Source organism: Sturnira hondurensis, unplaced genomic scaffold (genome assembly GCF_014824575.4).
Source record: "Sturnira hondurensis isolate 20B ecotype Veracruz unplaced genomic scaffold, ASM1482457v3 Scaffold0006413, whole genome shotgun sequence".
Classification (NCBI taxonomy): Eukaryota; Metazoa; Chordata; class Mammalia; order Chiroptera; family Phyllostomidae; genus Sturnira; species Sturnira hondurensis.
The window spans coordinates 51235348-51256107 of NW_028079044.1; the positions used below are offsets into that span (position 1 = coordinate 51235348).

Below are 20760 nucleotides of genomic sequence, written 5' to 3' on the forward strand. Positions count from 1 at the left end.
GAGTCAGGCCTCTCCTCCCCGCAATCCCCACCTAACTCAGACCTAAAAGCTGCTTTCTGGCACCATCCTGGGACTACTGTTTCATGCCTGCACCCTGCTGCCATTGTCCCCCAGGAACGAAGCCCCACTCCTGAACCCCAAAAATGACTCCCCCAAAGCCAGCGCAGTTTCCCTAGGCTGACCCCACCCAGGGGTGGGAGCTCAGCCCCCCACAGCATGTGGGACGTTCCCTGCAGCTCGTCTCCCAGTGCAGGGGCTTCTGGGAAACCTGAGCCTCAGCACCATGGCCTCCCCCACACGGACCCAGCACCCTGAACGAGTGAACACAAAGCCCTGTCTCCCACAGAGTCTGGCCTGTCCCCAACCTGGCTGTTCGGGGTGATGGGCTGCAAGGAGAAGAGGGGGGGCCCGGAGAGACGCACTTCACTCGTCCAGTCGCCATGTCCTCACCTACAAACACAAGGCCAAAGACACCTGCCCAATGATGCTGTGAGATGAGGTGGCAGGACGGCTGGCAGATGCTGCTATTTTTATTGCTATTGTGGCGTCCCCTGCACCACACGTGGATTTCGTCCTTCGTGGCACCAAGGAAATCAAACTCACGCTCTGTCCTGCTGTGGCCACCACCCTCTGTGCTGCCCAGAAACAGTGCTTGGAGTTCACTGCATTCCACCCTGTCCAGGCTGTGACCTCCCTGTGTCCAGGTTACCCTGCCACCCCTGCACCTGGCACAGTGTCTGCCAAGTGTAAACGTGTGAGCCCATGTCTGGGAATGGACCTGCGTCCCCACCGCTCGCACTGTAGAATGAGGCTGCGCCAAGGGACAGCTGGCCCAGGGACACTTGCCCATTCTGCATTCCTCCCTGACCTCAGGGCCACTGTGGGAGGAAGCCACCGAGACTGCCCCGAGCACCCCACCCACATCTCCCTGGAAACAGCCTGCCCTGCCACACAGGGGTCTCGGTTTATTCAGCACTCAGAGGCCAAGTTGTCGGGGAAGCCTCCTGACATGCGCCCCTCCCAGAACAGGGCTGGTTCCCGCCTCCGGGGAATGAGAGGCAGAGACCGGAGGGCCCATTCCGTAGCAGGAGTGGCTGTCGGAGCAGGGAAAGCAGTCTGGACGTGGCCTGGGTAGGTGTGGCTTCGTTTCATGTGCCTTTTCAGGCCTTTTACCCACATTCTCTCTCTCCCCTAACAGACCTGGTAATGGCACGGAGATGAGAAAGGAATGGCCACGTGGAGTCGGGGAGGAGGACAGCAGATTTATTGGACGCCCGCTGGTGCCGGTGCGTCGCAGACACACGCACACTCAATGCCATCTATCCCCAGGCAGACCGGAGGCATGCATCCCCCAGCCCCAGCCAGGGCCCGGCCGGGGCCCGGCCGGCCGGCTGCCTGTCCTCCAGAGAGCTGGGGAGTGGCCAGGGACCCCTTCCTTGACGATGACAGTGGGCGGAGTCTTCAGTGAGGTGTGCACAGGTCCTGCCATGGCTCAGAAGCCAAGTCAACACTCGGGGGCTGCCCCTCCACTCTGGCCTCCCCATGGCTGGTCCAGACACAGGATCCCACGGGCCACTGACAGCCCAAGGGACATGAGTCCAGTTCCACAAACGCCGGGTGGGCTCCACGCTCTCTGCGCCTCCCATCGGAAAGAGAAAACATCCATCATCTGTGCGAACTCCTTCCCCTGCCTCACTGTCCCTCTCGGGGAGGGTGTCCCCCGTGATGTCTGGGCGCGGCCAAGAGCAGAAGTGCACTGACTCGCTCAGTTCAAGTTTCCTTCGGAGGAAAGAGGTAAGGTAGGCAAGTGTCTGGCCCACCTTTGTAGCACCAAGAGCTTCCTTCGAGTGGGCCACGTGGTCGGAGGGGCCGTCGGGAGAGCCGAGAGGCACGCCTCTGCCCTCCAAGGCACGCTTCCCAACTTCAGAGGCGAGGGCAAAACTCACAAAGCATTAACGGGTGAAATGATAATTAACAATATTGTTAATGATAATCTGACTGACCGCCAGCATCTGTTGGTCTTAACACCGTTGAAGTCTCTCAAGAAAATAAAACAATAAAAGAAAAAAAAAAGAAAGAAAACCGATGGCCAAAATGTGTCAAGACCTCTGACCTCCTCAGGCTCTGAGTTCAAGTTTCAGAAATCCACTGCAGTCTCCTGGCATTCTGGAATCTTCTAGGGGCCCTTCACATTCCCTGGGCGGGCAGCAAGGCTGGCGAAGTAGGCACACTGGGAGGGGTCACACTGGCCAGGGGGCCCAGGAGGGCCTGGAGGGCCAGGGTGTCCAGCGGGTCCAGTCTCCCCTTGCGGACCAGGACCCCCGGGGAGTCCATCTTTAGCGTAGCCAGGCTGCCCGGGCTGACCTGTCCAAGGGGTCAAAGAAACAGAAAGAGCGTCGGGTTTCCCCTGGAGCAACCAAGCCCCAGGCTCACTGCTTCCACCCAGGATGAACCGGGCACTTAGGACACCCACAGGGACAGCCCGTGGCCTGGGCACTGTGCCCTGAGGGATCAGAACGGCCCACATGGACACTGGGTAGCAGGAGTCCTGTGACCTTCAGGACAAGGGGTGGCCTTAACTGTATGGACAAGGAAAGCAATTGGACGCCACTGGGGAGAAGCAAACACGGGTGGATGGCAGCCAGGTACGCAGTATGTACCCCGAGTGAGGCGGGTGGGAAACTGGCCCTCGGCGTCCTCACGTGCCTCTCAGAGAGGCCCTGCACTGGGGGTGGGACACCAGCCCCAATTCACGTGTCCCTAGAGGTGCCTGGTGACAGGCCATTACCCAATAACTAACTTGTCCCAAATAGTCCACAATTTCTCAGCTTTATCTATGTGTTGAACTGCACACTGGGCCTGCATCCACCAATTCTGCACATCAGGGTCAAAGATGATGTGAATAAACTGCAAACAACTGACAGAGAGACCAGACGGGCCCAGGAAGCATCACCCACAGACACACGTCCCTGCCTCCATTCACCTAGCCTTGTACTGTAACTCATAATCAACCAGGCTCTCTTCTGCTTCAGCAACCGGGAAGCTCAGGGCTAAGGGCGGCAGTTAACCCCGGGAAGTGAGATTCCTTCTTAAGTAATCATGTAATTTCTTCTTAAATAATTCCTCCTTAATAATCATGTTAGAAAATTGGAGTCCCCCATACAATAAATTCAAAGTAGATTGTTATCTTAAAAAGATCTTTAGACATGTCATGAATATTAAAATTCGTGAGTGCTTTTGTAGTCATTATATATACAACCTATAGGTTTACTATTTAGAAATGACCGCAGGTAATCACATGAACTAAAATTAAACAAAACCAGACATCTCAGGGCATGGACTTCGATAGCACGCATTGCATTTTCTTCCACTTCCCCCTTCGGCGCCGCGTCCCGGGACACGGGCCTGCTGCCCTCCCTCGGCCGTGAGGGGGGCTGGCCAGCTAGCCCAGGCTTTCGGAGAGCAAGCCCCTGGCTCCAGGAACAGGCTGGCCCAGGTCGAGTCAGGGCCACCGCCCCCCAGCCCTGGGCCAGCACGCCCCAGAATGCATTCTGAGAGAGAGTAATGGGGTCCTAACAAGAGCAGAGAGAAACAAAAAGACTCCAGGTTCATGCAAATGTGGGAGAGGCCAGCCTCAACGAAACAGACACGGTCCTTCGGGCAAGCGCCCTCGGCACGTGTGAGGAGCTTGTGCGCACCAGGAACGACTGCCAGGGACACGCAGGCCCCACGCTGTCTGGGCTCGCTCGGCCCAGGATCGACTTTCTCAGGACCATTGTCTAGGATGTGGACTCATGGGATGTACCACAGCCACCCTCCCAAGTCTGGGAGCTGGCATAGAAAGAAACCTGTTTCTGTGACCTTGTAGTTGAACCTGACTCCCTCTCCCCAGCCTTCCCTGAGGCCAGTGGCGATGCGGGCAGACTCTGGACACCATGCCTACCTGGGATTCCAGGGGGACCCATCTCGCCTCGGAGGCCAACACCTGGCGTACCTGGGTCACCTTTGGCTCCTCGCTCACCTGTGAGAAAAACCCACAATAAGGTCGGAGACGGGGCCCCACCCCCGTCACCCCTGGAGCCAGAGTCTGGCTGTCACCAAGCTGCAGGGAGGAGGACGGAATAAATCCTGCATTGGTGACACTGGGGCACCTCCCTGAGGCCCTCCTCAGCCCCCAGGGACGACGGCACACATCTCCTCCCATCCTCACTCACCTTTGGGGCCCACTGGTCCAGCTGGTCCTTCCAGACCCCCCTGCCCCGGCCGTCCAGGCTCCCCCATGGGGCCTGCCTGGCCTGGAAGCCCATCTTTCCCAGGGGGCCCTGGGGGCCCAGGTCTGCCTTGAGACGCCTTCACCTGCGCTGGGGGCACCTGCGCCAAGAGGTAGGCGAGTCTGGCTGTGGAGTAGGAGAGACAGAGGACACGTCAGGAAGCAGGGGTGAAGGACACAGGATGGGGTGGTGACTCACTGTAGAGCCTGGGGTCTCAGGGCACCTTAACCAGCACAGCACGATGTCATGAAACCACACCGAGGGCCACCACCTGGCACATGAGCACGCCCCTGCTGGCCCAGGGCTGAAGCGGTCGGTGCTGTCACGGCCCCTGGGGCCAGGCTACTGCCATGTGGCCTTGGACAAGCCACCTGACCTCCCTCAGCCCTCGCTGCCTTGTTTGTGACACAGAGGCAGGAAGGTCATACCCACCCCTAGGGTTGGCGGGAGGAGATTCGAACGGGATAAGGCATGAAAACTGGGCCCAGCACACAGCAACTAGGGTCCCGACTCAAGCCACAGCCTCAGCAAAAATGCCATCGGCCCAGTGCTGCCAGTCAGGGCAACTGAGGCAGGAGCGAGCTCTCAGTGGCCTATCTGGGCTTCATCTTCCACAACTATAAAGGCTGGGCTGGACAGGGGGTCGTGAACGGCTGGGGCCGAGGCCAGCCACTCACCTTCCAACTGTTTCCCAAGTTCCTCCTGGATGAGCCGCCGCAGCACGTCCAGGGAGGCAGGCTCGCCCTGGGAGGGAGGGGGTGGGGTCATTACCATCCTAGGAATTCCCGATGCTCCCACTAAAAGCCCTGGTGTCCTATAAACCGAGGGGGCTTCCTCATCATACTTGCAGCACCGTCCCGTTCTCTACACGGCCTGGACTCCAGGCTCGCTGAGGCCCCTGTGGCCCATCCGTCCCTCCTGCGCCTTCCTGCACGGGCCGCTCCCCCGCCCTGGACCCAGAGGTCTGGCCCCGAGTCTCCTCAGAGAAGGCCTGGGGGTCTCCAGGACCAGCCCACAGCCCGCCGCCTGCATGAATTCATGTCAAGTCTCTCTGACTGGCGGGCCACTTGGCCTGCCTGGCACCCGGGGTCTGTTGTCCCTGCCCTGGTCTCTGTGGCCCCACACCAGCACCCCCTGCAGCCCCAGAGCTTGGCTCGCAGAAGCTGATTGTGGGAGTTGGAGAAGCGCAGTGCGGCCTCAAGGCCCAGGCAGTGACGTGTGACTCTGCAAAGACTCTGAGAAAAGGGTCCCCATGCCCATCCGGCAGGCTTCTCCCTTGTCATCTGAGTCCCTGGGGACAGCGTCCCCTCTCCATCCCCGCAGCCTCAGCACCCGGCACGGGCTGGGTGGGAGGTGCATTCCATTCCCTTATTCCTCCTCTCTCCTCCGGTCAGCAATCTCTCACGACAATCCCAGAATGTCCATTGCTCCCCACGGCCGCAGGACTAGGGGAACGTGGCAGGGACCCAGGGGGCTTTCGGAGCCTCCCAAGTCCTTCAGCCCACCCCCCGGCCCACGTACACACTTGGCTGAGACACAGGCTCTGGCTGCCTGGCCTCACTCAGGGTGCCTACAACTCAGGCCGACCACAGCCACCGGGCAGGGACAGAAGCAGAGCTGGCAGGGACACTGGGGGTCACTGGAGCCCGTGGGCTGAGGAGCACCAGGGGCCGAAGGGCCCACATGGGCATCTGAGAGGGGAAGAGAAGGCCCTGCAAGCCAGGCAGCCAGCACCCACCGAAACCGCCCCGGCATCTCTGTGCCCACCTCTCCAAGGTGGTGTGTGCCTCCGTGACAAGGGTGTGCCACTCGGGAGGCCTGTCACTAGAGTAAAAAACGGTCAAAGGACAAAGAAGCTGCCCTATGTAGGCCTTTCCTTTTTACCTCAGGAGAAGTGAGGCCCCCGGGCAGACAGAGAGGGCTCTGCCGGCACGGAGGGACGGAGGGCGAGCCCCGAGGTGATGCTCAGGCCAATGAGTGGCTGCGTCCCCTTGTCCCCTCTGCACAGGGCCCTGGGGCTGCCAAGTGCTGGAGCAGAGTCTGGGGTCTCACGCTGCAGCAGAGTCGGGGGGGAGGCTACACTTATACCAACAAACCTGTCAAGGGAGGGTCTCCCTGCCCCAGCAGTCAGACAGGGGCAGGAGGGCTGGGGGACGGAGTAACCTGGCACCGGTCACACAGGTCACTGGAACCTGGAACCCATAGGAAGCCACACCCCTCCCTGGCCTCCCTTAGGCCCCAAGGAGCCCAGAGCAGACACAGCCCCCACATCCTTACCCTCAGTCCTGGAAATCCTGGCTGGCCTGGAGGCCCCGGGGGCCCAGTCGGCCCACTCTCCCCAGGTGGGCCTTGGGGGCCCATCAGGCCTGTGTGGCCTTTGTGGCCTGGGATTCCAGGGTCCCCAGGCTGGCCATTCCCGCCAGGAGCTCCTTTGTCACCTTTGATCCCAGGGTCTCCCTAGAGGGGAAAGAAGGGTGTCAGTGTGCAGAGGACTGGTGGGGCACCATGTGCAGACAGGGCTGGTCGGCTGCAGGGGACCCCTAACGCTCTGCCTCCTGGAGCACTGCAGTGATCACCTCAGTCCTGGCACAGGGGAGGCCACGGTGGCCTGCAGGGGATGACACAAATACTCGGATTCAGTCTAGGGCTCCATCTGCCAGCTGAGAGAGGCTGGCTGCTGAGTGTCAGGGCCAAGCTGCTGGCCTGCTCCTGGTCCAGGCTGTCCTCTGTCAACTAGGGACAATGGCACCCTGGACAGGTAACCCGCTTCCACCTGTCAGCTCTAGAGGGACCACAGAGTATGACCCTGCCTGGGATCCTTTTCTCCCCACTGTGGACCCAGAGTCTGTAGTCCTGGATCACAGATTTGGAAACCCTGGCAGCCAGGGGACTCGCCAGTCCTCGCTCGGCCCTGTGTGGCTGAGCAGCAGCTCAGTCGTCTGGAGGTCAGTCTGAAAACATGGGGGTCACATGGTCAGCCTCAAGGTCAACAGGGCACCATGGCTGGGCAGTGGAAGAGAGGCGGGGGGGAGAGGAGAAGGGGATGGTCACTAGGAGAGGCTGGCGATGGGCATGCCCCAGGGGCCCGGAGAAGGAAGGCAGAGCAGTTATCTCGGGGACCTTGTCACTGGGTATGGGCCCAGGAGGAAGGGAAGAGACAAATCAGTGGGTGAGTCTGACCTGTGTGGGGGCCAGATGGGAGGAGCCTGGGAATGCGCCCACACAAAGCCACGTGGGTTGTCGGCACCACGGCCCTGGGGCGGGGTGCCTTCTGCATCGCAATTACTCCTTCTTTTCAATTTGCTTTGGGTCTATGCGTCTGTGTGGGTTTTAATTTGTTTAACTATGCGTCTGTATGGGTTTTTTCAACAATAAGAAAAAGGGCAGTGGGCCCTGGCCAGTGTGGCTCAGTGGGTTGAGCACTGTCCTGTGAACCAAAGGGTCACCGGTTCGATTCCCATTCAGGGCACATGCCTGGACTGTGGGTGAGGTCCCCAGTAGGGGGCGTGTGAGAGGCAACCACCGCCTTTTCAGAGAAAAGGCTGATGAGAAACCACTGATGTTTCTCTCCCTCTCTTTTTCCCTGTCATCTCTAAAATTATATAAACAAAAAATCTTTTTAAAAAAAGAAAAAGAGCAGTGAATTTAAACCCATAGTTATTGTATTTTTTGGACTATAAAATGCACTTTTCCCCCAAATTTGGAAGAAAGAGGTATGTGTCTTATAGTCCCAATGTAGTTTACCTGACTCACTGTGGGGGCCGGCAGGGTTACTGGTTATTAAATATTTTACCATGTTTTTCTGCTTCAAAAATTTTTTTTTCCTATTTTCCTCCTCTAAAACCTAGGTGCGTCTTATGGTCTGGTGCAGCTTATAGTCCTAAAAATACAGTAGCCAGACCTGAAGAGGTCACTTAAATGTCTCAGGTGTGATCATGTCACCGGGAGGCTGTCACCTGTCAGGGACCTAAGTTCAGGGCCCGTGCACGTCCTGGTGCTCTGTGCACCCCGGCGCCCAGGCCATCCCGGCTCTGTGGTTCGGCATCTCCTATTCATTGGGCATCTCAATGCCACTTTGGGGCCAAGGACTTGTCCCATATTTGCGCGTCCCCAGGAGTGCCGGGCCGGGAGCCTGGCCCTCCCTGGCAGTGGGCCACAGAACCACTTAGAGCCGGAGGCCTGTTTCAGCTTACTGATTAGGCATTAGAGGAGGTTCGCACTTGCGGTCTGGGTCCCCTGGCTCCCAGCCGAAACCCAAGCCGCAGTAAGGACTCACAGAGGCACCTGTGTGACACCGGCCTGGGGGGCCGGGCGGGCCCTCGACCCCTTCTCAGTCACAGCCCCCTTCCTCGGCTCCACCCCCAGAAACCCACAGCCACAGGACAGGGGAAGGGAGTGGACAGAGGTCCAGGAGGCACAAGAATGGCTGACACGCTGGGTCTCCTTCCCTGCTGCCTCTGGCCTCTGCAGACGGCCACTCCCAACCACCCCCACCCCTTGTGGAAGAAACACGGAGGGAAATCTCTGCAGGACCAGGGGGAACATACGGGGGGTGAGCTGGGGGGTCTGGTGGTGACATCCACGCGGCACAATAGTGCCACGGGGGATGGCCGGCTCACCCAATGGAGGCCTGTGGGCGCAGAAGGTGTTTAATTCCCCTAAAGGAGGGGCAGCTGCTGCAGTGGGAGACTGCTCCCCGCCCCCCAGTGGCGTCGAGGTGAAAATCAATGATTTCCCTCTGTTGTTTTTTTGGAGGAATGACGTGTAAAGAAAGGTTTTCTGAGTGTAACGCCACAGCAATTCATTATGGAAAAACCTGTTCCCTTGTCACCCCGGTGACAAACCTGCCTCTGGGCAGACTGGCACGGTGGGAGCCGGGCCTGGCGCACACAGGCACGAGCGCACAGAGAGGCTGTCACAGTCTCGGGCGCTTGCCCTTGCTGCCTCGGTGTTGATTCTCCCGTATGGGGGTGGGGAGCGGAGGGGGGGGGAGGGGGAACCAGAACAACACTCCCAGTGCAGATGGCCCACTGTCCTGTGGGGAGGTCTCTAGGGAGCCCTGCAGGGGGCGCCAGCTCTCCAGGCTGGGCTGCATAGACAGCACCCCTCACCACCCTGAGAAGGCCCCACACCCACATCTATGCCCCCACTCACCCTCTCTCCTTTGGGTCCTGCTTCTCCGGACTTCCCAGGCGCACCCTGCAATAAAATGCAAGGCGGGGCAGTCACTTCCCCGGGCCGTCCCACCAGCGTTGGCACCTTCGCCTCTCAGTCCTACTCGACCCAAGGGCCAAGGACCAGGTCCTCCGATGTCCACCCTCCTCCGGGAGCTCCCATGTGTCTGGACACTGCAGGCCGGGGTCCACCTCCTCCACTCTCCTGCCTTCCCAGACCTCGGCCCTACCTGTCCCCTTTCCAGGTGAGTCCCTCTCCTTAGCACACTGGGGACCCTGCATGAGTTTGTCCCCACTAGCTGTCCTCGCCTTGCCACTCTAGATGACCCTCTCCCTTCCCACCACACTGGGTGCCATCTGTGACTCCCGATGCGGGGGGCATGGGGTCCTCTGCATGTAGCACGCTCCCCATCTGTTATGGACACATGTCTGTGTACCCCAGTTCACATGTGATGGTATGAGGTGGGGGGTCTTTGCAGGTGACCAGGGGTAGATGAGGTCATGAGGGTGGGTCCCCTATAGTGGGATTAGGGAGAGTGGGCCTGGGGACTCAGGGACCCACTAGCATGCCCGGCAAGGGAGGTGGAGCGGAAACCAGTCTGTCACACTCGTCCCAGTCCTCAGGACTCTGCGGAGTAAGTGTCTGTTGTCTCGGCCGCCAAGTCTCTGCAGTTTAGAGCAACCGAGCGAGGACACTGTCCCTGCATCTGGGAGGTGGGAACAGGGACACAGTGTGATGGGGCAGCAGGAGGCAGGGGCTCCCCTGGAAATGGGAGTGGGGCTGGGGGGAGCTGGGTGCCTACTCAGAGCCTGCACCTCGGCCAGAGGGCGCAGGGACCCCAAGAAGGAGGAGGTGCCCACAGCGGGCAGCTATGGGAGGGGCTGGCAGTGAGCAGGAGGAAGCAGGGACGGCCAGTGAGTGAGTGATGTGCCTGTGAGCAGGAAGCAAGGCTGGGGAGGGGCAAATGCCCCCCTGCACATGGGGCCTTTGACCTGGCTTCAAGGAAGTCACCACACCCTTGTCCAGTTCAGAAAGGGACCCAAACGGGCAGAGTGACACAGTCTTCCTTACTCAAAGGCCATGTGCAGGCTTTGGAATGGTCAGGCCGATTCCCACAGAACTCACACACACAGCCTGGGGATGTTTTCTTAGCATTCACTCATTCTTCCACTCACACTCTATCAAACGTGTTGAACCTGAGCCATGGCAAACAGAGCGGGGTGTCTGCTTTGCTTGCCGTGGCCAAGGGGAGTCAGCAAAGGCAGTAGGCAAGTGCTTTTGGAAATGCGCACCCAGCGTACAGACACCATTGGGAAAGAACTTGGCGTGTTTCAGAACTAAAAGGCTGGGGGGACTGGAGCTCCGACAGGAGGTGGAGTAGGTGGGGCCGGAGCATCCGGGGCTCTGTCACGGTGCCCTGGGGACCGAGCTCAGGTGACAACTGGAAGTGACATGATCCCATGTATGTTCCAGACCCAAGAACCATCTGACCACTGGGTGGAGGGGGACAGTAGAGGGTAGGGCTGGACACCAGGAAGCCAGTGTGGAGGTGCTTGCAATTGTCCCGGTGAGAGAGGGTGACGGACCGGAAGAGGGCCCTACCAGAAGAGGAGTAGAGACAGAAAGAGCAGGACAGGGCTGAGCTGGGCTGCAGAGGTGGAAAGCACCCGTCGCTGGACCAGTTCCAGAGAGACAGGCGTGTGAGAGAGGCACGTCAAGGTGGCTCCCTGGCCTGGCTGTGGACTCTGAGGGCCCCTTGCAGATTTAAAATGTACACCTTGTTCAGAAAGCATTTAAGCAAGTGTGGGAGCTTGGCTAAGCCCAGGGCCCCACGGGGAGCCATGCCACTCCCACACCCACCACCACGCAGCTGGCCCTGCATCTCCCCCAGGACAGGGCCACCCAGGGGAGAAGAGACTTGCCTCCTTGCCCGGGGCTCCCTTCTCTCCGGGCTCTCCCTGTGAAACAGAACACAGCATCGGTGAGCTCGGCAGCATCAGCACATCGCGAGTGACAGGACGTTTGCAAACCACATCTCCAGCAAAGTCACGTTCCAGCGAAGATGACAAGCAATGGCCCGGCCCACCGAGGACACCCCAAGCAGGGCTGTCTGGTTGGCCTGCACAGCACAGACAAAGGAGAAGTTCCAGGTGGGGCAGGGCCACCAAGTCTGGTCTGTTGGCCCTCCACAGGGCTTCCGGGGTGCCTGTCGTAGAAACCGTCCAACTGTGACAGGAAGGAGACCCCTCTGAGGAGGAGGCTCAGTGAGTCAACTAAGACACCAAGAAGACTCTGGGCTCTGGAGCCAGCCTTCGAAAGTTCAAGTCTTGTCTCCTCCATTTACTGGACCTATGACTTGGACAACCTCCTTATAATGTCCTTAACCCACCTGTGCTTCAGTTTCCTCATCTGTGCAATGGGAATAGTAGCCATACCTGCCTCATAGGGATACCAAAAGATTCAAATGTGTTAACACTTATAAAGCAGTGCAAGGCACGTCCTGAACATGAACCTCACCCCAGAGCCAGGCACCTTGGCCCCATCAGGGTTCTCTGCTTACCGGAGGCCCACGGGGACCCAGGAAGCCAGGGAGTCCCGGGCTGCCGTTTTCTCCTTTGTTTCCCTTCAGGCCCTACAGAGGGAAAACCAGATTAATCCTTCAAGGTCAGGGCCAACTCAGAAAGCAGACTCATCAAGCTTGTGGCCCCTCTGCTCCCTGGCAGCTTGAGACATCAACGAGGGGGAGGACAAGATGTTTTCCTGGGGAGGGGTCGGGGAGGGACTCGGGGCACAGTGGGTCCCCATGGTGCTGTCACCGGCTGGGGACTGAGATGGGCAGTGTCTCTGTAAACAGTGGCTTTCCATTCGAAGGAACAGAAATAAAATAGGACAAGATACAGGATCCAGTGCAAATAACACCCCTGTTTCAGTACAAAATCTTTCATTATAAAGCCATAAGCACATCATTCTGTCCCATGACAAGAGCCCACTCAAGTGCACCATGGGACATGTTAGGTGAAATGTTCACACTAAAACTGCAAGTCATCCCACCCGTGTTACTGCCCTGCCCACCACGCTCACGCAGGCGTTACGTCGGCTGGACCCTGCATTTAACAAACCGCTCTGATGCGTGTGTGGCCGTGTGTGTGCCCTGCCTGAGGCTCTAGGCATCTTCCCAACAGGACACCCAGGCGCATGCCCTGGAAGCATCACTTCTTGGGAGACACTTTTGGGAATCTTGCAGTTCCAACCTTTCTGGGAAGCCACCGCATGTGAGTCAGCTCCGCCGGGGCCGACCGCCACGGGTGTGAGCCCAGGCTCACGACCCAACCTCCCCACCCACTCTGTCGCACCAGCAACAACAAGCCCCACACCACAACTCCGGAGGGAGGCCCCCACCTTCACCAAGAAGCCAGAGGGCGGCTGTCCCTGGGCCCACAGGAAGATGGGGCCCTACCTGGGGGTCCAGAAACCCTGTTTGCCTGGGAATGACGCAGGATTTTCAGTGCTAAACCCGGGAGCTTCCTGGCAAACCAGTTGGACTGGTCACCCCAATTTCCAGGGGGCAACAGTGAGCTGGCCTCGCTGGTCTGTGCATCTTACCATACCCTGAGGGCGGTCTTTTGAACAGGGCTGCCCACATGAGAAATAAAAGTGCAGGGGGCTGGGCTGGGCGAAGACTCACAGACAAGCTCTGAGTTCACCACGTCCAGGATCCACCAGAGACCCGTCTTTCCCAGCATGTCTCCCCTCTACCAGACCGGAGCCCCGAATCCTGATCCTCTATCCAGTGTCCGGGATGTCACTGACTACGCAGGCCACCCTCCTTCTCCCTGTATCTGCCCTTCCTTGTTGCCCTCCCCTCCCCGACCCCTAGCAGCAGGAGGACCCTTCACCAAATCTGTGTGACAGCCATTCCCACGCTGCCCACTGACCTCGCTGTGTGAGACGGCCAGACCGGCTAGCCTGACCCTGCCTTCTCATTTTCTGAAGACACCCAACACCTGTGGGTGACCTTATGACTTGTTCTTAACCAGCCTTTAATTGCTTTGTCCCTCGGGTACATTGGGTGGTAGCCCACAGAGGGCCAACCCCCTTAGTTGCACTTATTTTGAATTTGAAAAGAGGTCCTTCCTGCCTCCTCCCACTTCCAGGGCCCCTGTCAACCAACAGACCCCCTGTTTCCCCATCGCTGCTTCTGGGGGTGGAGACCGGAGCCTCTGTGATGTGAGCCCCATGCCCTGACCTGTCCCGTAGCGGGGGCAAGTACTCACGGGGTTTCCTGGGGGGCCGGGCTCCCCGGCAGATCCGGGTGGTCCATTCTTACCCTGGCGGAAGAGACAGAAGTGGTAACTCTGCAGGGCCCCTCTGCCCAGATGTCAGGGTGCAGGACGATGGAACGGAGAGGCTGCCAGATGGGGGTGTTAGGGAGGGAGGGCTGACTTCACACCCAGAGCTGTGACTGGCCCCCAGGGGTCTCAGTAAGCCCCTTCGTGACCCACAGGAGCTGGTGAAAGGAGCTCATGAGAGTGAATTCGTAACATCGCCGTGGATCAGCTGAGTCGGTCCACACACATGTGAAGGCCTCCCTCGGCGGCAGGCGCACACGGACAGGCCCGACCACGCTCGCCCCCGCCCTTCGGCCCAGCTGCCCCCGGAGGAGCAGAGCATCCGGCCGACACCGACCGCTCACGCCCCAGCCGTGTCGTCCCGCCTGCTCAGGGAGCATACGTGCACACTGGTCTCGGCACACCCCACCCCAGGGGCGCCCTGTGTCCCCACGAAGCAGACGCAGATACTGAGACATGGGGGGTGGGGGCCATGGCCTGTCCGGGGTCCTGCAACCACCCAACACAAGGCCTGTTCACTCCAGACTCTAGGGCCAACCCTTCCACTCCTGGATGTGCTAACTAGAGGGTGTTCTGTGTGCCTCTGCGATTTGATACAGACGTTTAGCCAGTCAGGTTCCTGGGAGCATAGAAACCAGAACGTCCAACAAGGCGCTCGGCTCCACACCCCACCCCCACCTTGAGGATCAGACGAATTCCTATTAAGCCCAGAAGCTCAGCCCCGCCAGGTGGGGAGGGTCACAGCCTCTGCTCACCACTTCCCTACCCTCTGCTAGGCGGTTTCAGCGTGGCCCTTGTCCCTGCCGCCACCAGGAGTAGCCCACACACAGGCACAGCANAGGGTGTTCTGTGTGCCTCTGCGATTTGATACAGACGTTTAGCCAGTCAGGTTCCTGGGAGCATAGAAACCAGTACGTCCAACAAGGCGCTTGGCTCCACACCCCCCACCTTGAGGATCAGACGAATTTCTATTAAGCCCAGAAGCTCAGCCCCGCCAGGTGGGGAGGGTCACAGCCTCTGCTCACCACTTCCCTACCCTCTGCTAGGCGGTTTCAGCGTGGCCCTTGTCCCTGCCGCCACCAGGAGTAGCCCACACACAGGCATAGCAAGGGCCTCAGCTCTCTGAGCACGGAGCACAGTGTCAGACCTGCAGGGGGCGCTGTGCCAGGACAGTGGCCGGGAACACACAGAGCCCGCTCTGCACGGGTCTTTTCACCCAAAGTGCTGATGCCCTACAGTCTGAGAGGCGAGTGTCAGATATGCCAGCTACCTGGAAACACATTACAGGGAAAAGAAGCCAACCCTGCCCAGGCCCTTCCTACACGCCAGGCCCACGTGCAGCGGCCCACTTCTCACAGCAGAGGCAAACACTGCCGTGCACAGAAACGGGACACCACCCGCCAGAAAGGGAAGGGGGGCTTCACACCCAGCCCACACGGCGCCCACCTCGTGCTACCCCGGCCTCGGTGAGGACATGGCCTGGCTGTCAGGGGTCATAAACACGGCTTCCACCTGTGCCTCACAAGGGCACGTGTGCCCCTGGGGGTTTATCTGCCTCATCTCACCAGACCCTGCCAGAACCACGTCATGTCGCTGGTCTTCCCCCCTGCGGCACAGATGAGGAAACTGAGGCACGAGGAAGCACAGGGCCAGCCTGCATGTGGGACCGCCCCTACTCACCCCTTCCAGGAAAGGCTGCCGCCCCTCCTCCCTACACCTCCCTCCGCTCACCCACCAACCCATCTCTGCGCCTCTAAGAACACCTGCTCCAGCTCCTCCCTGGGCTAATTATACCTCCCCTCCTCCTCCCTTGGTCCCCTCCGCCTGCAGGGAGGACAAGGGCCAAGACGGGCTAGCTCTCGGCCAGCACAGCGACGCACACCGGAGGGGCAGCTCTGGGCTGCCACCTGTCACCTGTGCGCTGGGGCTGAGACCTGGCTCCCTCCAGGTCCCCAGAGCCCAGATCTCGGGGACCCTCTCTGGATCTGTGACTGTCGGAACCAGAGGCCACACACAGCGCCCCCTCAACGGCTCTATGCTCCAAACTCCTGCCAGGTGATCGAGGAAATCTCGAAACCACAGGCCCAGGAAGGTGCTACATGAATCTGCAGGTGTCAGCCTGACTGTCTGAGCCCAGACCCGGGCTCTGCCCTGCAGCGGCTGTGTGGTGTTAGGCAAGGCCCCCAGCCTCTCTGTGCCCGTGTCTCTCATCTGTGAGCGCGGCAGTAACAGCACCCGCCTCCCGGGGTTTGGGCAGGACTCAGGCGTGAGTGCTGTGTGTGCCCGGCCAGCCCCTGGCCCCAGGGCCTGCCCGAGTCCCTAAACGCCCGGTGTCCAGCTGCGGGCTGTGCAGTGGCCTTCTCCTCAGTCAGGGAAGTCCAGGTAGCACTCCCAGCTGGTGAGAACGAGGTCACCAGAGAAAAAACGGACCCCGCTTTATCGAGTTCAGGAAAATCCATATTTAGTGAACGGCAGCCATTGATTGTTGGTTACAAATTCTTTACGATGTCCCTCAAAGTTGATGGGGACAAGTTAGAAAACCACAAGACTGCCTTTGGGGACCCAGGCCCTTAGGGCAAGCCCTGCCTCCTGCAGGTGGCATGTGAGGTCCTTCCTGGCCTCCCCTGGGCCTGCCACCAGCACCTTGTACNGTGTCTCTCATCTGTGAGCGTGACAGTAACAGCGCCCGCCTCCCAGGGTTTGGGCAGGACTCAGGCGTGAGTGCTGTGTGTGCCCGGCCAGCCCCCGGCCCCAGGGCCTGCCCGAGTCCCTAAACACCCGGTGTCCAGCTGCGGGCTGTGCAGTGGCCTTCTCCTCAGTCAGGGAAGTCCAGGTAGCACTCCCAGCTGGTGAGAACGAGGTAACCAGAGAAAAAACGGACCCCGCTTTATCGAGTTCAGGAAAATCCATATTTAGTGAACGGCAGCCATTGATTGTTGGTTACAAATTCTTTATGATGTCCCTCAAAGTTGATGGGGACAAGTTAGAAAACCACAAGACTGCCTTTGGGGACCCAGGCCCTTAGGGCAAGCCCTGCCTCCTGCAGGTGGCATGTGAGGTCCTTCCTGGCCTCCCCTGGGCCTGCCACCAGCACCTTGTACACCTGTCCTGGGGCACCCACTGTCCCCAAAATGTTCCTCCCTCAGCCTCACCTGTACCCTCAGCCCTGTACCCTCAGGGCTGCTGAGGACCACTCTGCCGAGGGGAGTGCCTTTCCCCGGAACAGACAGGTGGGGCTCCCAGGCCCTCACCACGGGCACTGGCCACTGTCCTCTCTCTCTTCCCCAGACTAACTCGCTGGATTCTGACCACCTCCCCCAGTCGACAGGTGAGGAAACGGAGGCCCGGGAGAGGGGAAGACCCTCACCCAGCCCATATGAGGCAGAAGAGGGGGACAGGCACCAAACCCAGATAACGTGACCCGGGACCCTGGATGCAGAAGCCCAACACCAGATCAGGGGTGCCACCGTGGGCCTGGGGCCACCTTGGTGCCTTCATACTCCCTCCCAAAAGACCTCTGTGGAGCGTCGACATCACAGCGGTACCGCATGCCTGTCCCAGTCTGGAGGCACATCTCTGTTTGATCTACGAAGTCATGGGCACCCCAAGAACCCATGTGTGTCCCACTGGGAGTGGCACCCCTGGGAACACACGCCCCAGAGGGCCTCGGCCCCTGCCAGGTGGGTAGGTATCCAGAAAAGAGCCCCCAGGGTGGGGGCAGGAGCCACTAGGGGGCTTCAGGCAGTGATGCTTTCTGACTGCTGAGTGGAACTGACACTTTTACAACTCTTGGGCTACCAGGACAAGCCGGCCACATGTCACCATCACCATGGTCACAGGCCCTGCCTAAACAGGGCACAGACAGGTCTCCAAGCAAAACTCACCGGTGGGCCCCTCAGTCCCTGAGGGCCCTGTGGCCCTGCGGGTCCAGTGTCGCCCTGAAACAGAGACAGAGTCAAGTTATCATGGGGTCACTACATGAGGGTCACAATGGCTCAGTCGAATGTGGGCCAAAGCTTACCACGTCACCCCTTAAAGGGGCCACACACTGTGTCCAACATGTTTCCCCGTTGACTGCCGGTCACTGCAGCCATGGCCAGCCCATCTCCCGCAGCTGAGTGAGCACGTGAGCGAGCGTACACACCAATCTGCTCGCTGGCTTGCTCAGGGCTCCCTCCGGTCGGTCCCCCGGGGGCTACACAAGCGCCACCTTGACTGGGGGGAGCCACCAGGGAAGGCAAGCACCCCTGGGCGTCTGTCTGCTCCTGTTCACTGGGCTGTCACCTGGACCTGTCCCTGCCTCAGTCCCCGTAGTAGGAACAATGTCACCCACGTGTACAGCACCTTCTAGGGGACAAAGGAGTGGGGATTCACCACCGCCACCTCGAGTGGACCTTAGAAACAGAAGCTCGGCCAGGCTGCCACGGAAACAGAGTGCAGAGCACTCTAGAGAAGGGGGTGTAAACGGAGAGAGTCGGACGGCGACGAGGAGGGACGGGCAAGCTGCCCGCCGTCTGGCGTCCTAGGGTCCCGTCCCAGCGGCACCCTGCCCTGCCGGCCTGGGAGTGCCTGGCAGCCCCTTTCTGTAAATGCAAGTGGGTGGGGTGGCCAGGCCAGGATTTTCAAACTGTCCCTGAGGGTCTGAGGTGCCCTTGGGGGTCCAGGCTGGAGAGAAGCCCGGCCGGGCCCAAGCAGCTGCTCTCAGCTGCAGGCAGGGGACCCCGCACAGCAGCCCGGTTTTGTAAAATGGATCCTGCTGCTAGGGAATGACGTGGAAATAAACTGGATTTCTTCTAAGACGCTTCCCAGGCCCCAGACTTACATCTTTTCCTGGTGACCCTTCCCGGCCGGGGGGGCCCATGGCCCCAGGCTCTCCCTAGGTGAGCAAAGCAGAAACAAAATACCTGCTGTTAGAGAGAAAGGCCCAGAACTCCAGCTGCCTCCACCAGCATCTCCGAGCATCAGAGGGAGGAGGACAGGCCTGCCAGAGAGCGCCCACTGAGTCCAGGCCCTGCGCTGGGGTCTGCAGGGCCCCGAGGCCAGTGCGCGTCAGGCCGTGTGCTCCGGGCCCCGGGAGAGACCCCATCCTCTGGCCTCAGGTGCATTGCTCAGCCTGTGACCACGCATGAACTCCAGGCTGATGTGGTCCAATTGGCTGTAAGCCAGTGTCTGGCCCCAACCCCTGGGAGAAATGCCCGGGACAACTGGAGCAGGAGAGCAATACCGCTTCCAGCTTCTCTCAAGTGACCAGGCACCACACTGGCCTGCAAGGCCGAGAGCCCAGTGTCTAGAAGGGACAGCTCAGGTCCACTGGGACAACCTCCAGGGCCAGACAGCCACTTACCCGGGGGCCAGGTGCACCAGAATCGCCTGTGTGTCCCTTGAAGCCCTAGAAGAAAGAGAATGCAGTTATTCCGCTGCAGAGCAGGCTGGCATGGGGGAGGGGCAGGCGCCTGGCAGGGGGCAGGGGGTTGGGGGGGAAAGGGGTACAGCCAGATCCTGACTCCCCTCACCCCAGATGGACGGGCTGCAAGGTATGAGGCCCTGCTGTGTGTCCAACACCGACCATGTCCCAGAAATGTCCCTGAAGCCCGCTGACTAGGCCCTTCCTCCCCGCTCAGTCCAAAGCCTGGGCGGGGCTGCTGGGGCTGCCCCAGCTCCTCCTGACCCTGACCGCATTCTTGTTCCTCATCTGCCTGACCTCACACCACTCTCTGGGACACCCTCTGCGTGGATCCTGGGCGAGGCAGGGGACGGAGGAGCAGAGCCCAGCCGGGCGACCTCAGATCCCTGCGAAGTCCTGAGCTGAGCAAGCGGCTGCGCTCCAAGTCTCCCTCTGACACCGGGGCTGAGTCCCGCCCTGCTGAGCTGGTGTGACCCTTACATGAGATGATGCAACCTCACACAGACCTGTCACCTGGTGCCGTGACACAAAGTATCAGTGGCTCATGAGGAGGAGGGGGACAAGGGGAAGGAAGTCATCTCAGATTTAATTCCAGATTCAACCACTGTGACCTGGGAGAAGTCAGCTCGCCCCTGGGCCTCCTACCACCGCCATCCAGGAAATGAGAACCGGGGAAACGCCCACCTGGTTTACTCTCAGGACTCACGATCTTCAGAAACGGGCCTCGCACACCGCCACGCGCAATGGAGCGGGGTGGCTCTGGAGGCGGGTCTGGGCGGCAACCACAGCTCTGCTCTCTGCCTGTCAACCCCGGGTGCCCCACTTCCCTCCGCTGTGACTCAGCTTCCAGGAGCCTGCTTCTGCAGAGCCGCAGAAGGGACTGAATAAAAAGTAAACTGTGCTCTCGGCTGCTCGAAGCAGGCCGGTCCTCTCTTCCTGCCCTGCCTGGGCCCCAGCATCTTCCTCAAAGACACTGGAGTCCCAGATCCAGCCAGCTCGGAGGCAGAGACACCTGCTGCGCTCTCCTCCTGCAAAGCCAGGGACCAAAGGACCGACTGAGGGACACGCACACAACGTGCAGGACCCTGGGCTGGAAATTTTCATATTTTCTCTTCTCCTTCAGGATTCACAACTGCCCTATGGAAGTGGGAGCCCTGCTGACCCTCAATCCATAGAAGAAGAAACAGCGGTTCCGAGTGGCCCCCGACCAAGGCCACGATTGTTAATACATGGAAACGTGAAGGCTGAACCCAAGTCTGTCTGCCTCAGACTCACTTCATTGCTGAAAGCTTCACCTGACTCATGCCCTACAGGCTGAAGGAGGTGGGGCTTTCTCCACCTGCTGGGGCTCCAACCTCCGCCCCTGCACTGAGCTCAGATTCCTTGCAGCCCCCAAACAGCCGAACTGGTCTCCAAGGCTGGAAAGAGGCCCCTCCCACCCAATAGGCGGGGAACCACCTTAACAGAAATCACCAATTCTGCATTTAAATCCCCAATAGAAAGTGGTACTCTCCATTCTCGGGTGGCCGCCTGCACGGCTCCACCCGTGCAGTCAGGTGAA

The 20760-nt window shown here is 59.7% G+C and overlaps 1 protein-coding gene across 1 annotated transcript in view; it reads right to left on the bottom strand.

The window, feature by feature from the left end:
- Positions 1-1253: 1253 nt before the first annotated feature.
- Positions 1254-20760, bottom strand: part of COL22A1 (collagen type XXII alpha 1 chain) — a 176173-nt gene continuing 156666 nt past the window's right edge. The window contains exons 52-63 of the mRNA XM_037048599.1: positions 19140-19184; positions 18618-18671; positions 17680-17733; positions 13721-13774; positions 12007-12078; positions 11369-11404; positions 9426-9470; positions 6549-6728; positions 4949-5015; positions 4215-4397; positions 3944-4021; positions 1254-2364 (exon numbers count right to left, since the gene is read on the bottom strand). Coding sequence (XP_036904494.1) covers positions 2177-2364; positions 3944-4021; positions 4215-4397; positions 4949-5015; positions 6549-6728; positions 9426-9470; positions 11369-11404; positions 12007-12078; positions 13721-13774; positions 17680-17733; positions 18618-18671; positions 19140-19184 — 1056 coding nt within the window. The 3' untranslated portion in view covers positions 1254-2176. The remainder of the gene's footprint in view (positions 2365-3943; positions 4022-4214; positions 4398-4948; positions 5016-6548; positions 6729-9425; positions 9471-11368; positions 11405-12006; positions 12079-13720; positions 13775-17679; positions 17734-18617; positions 18672-19139; positions 19185-20760) is intronic.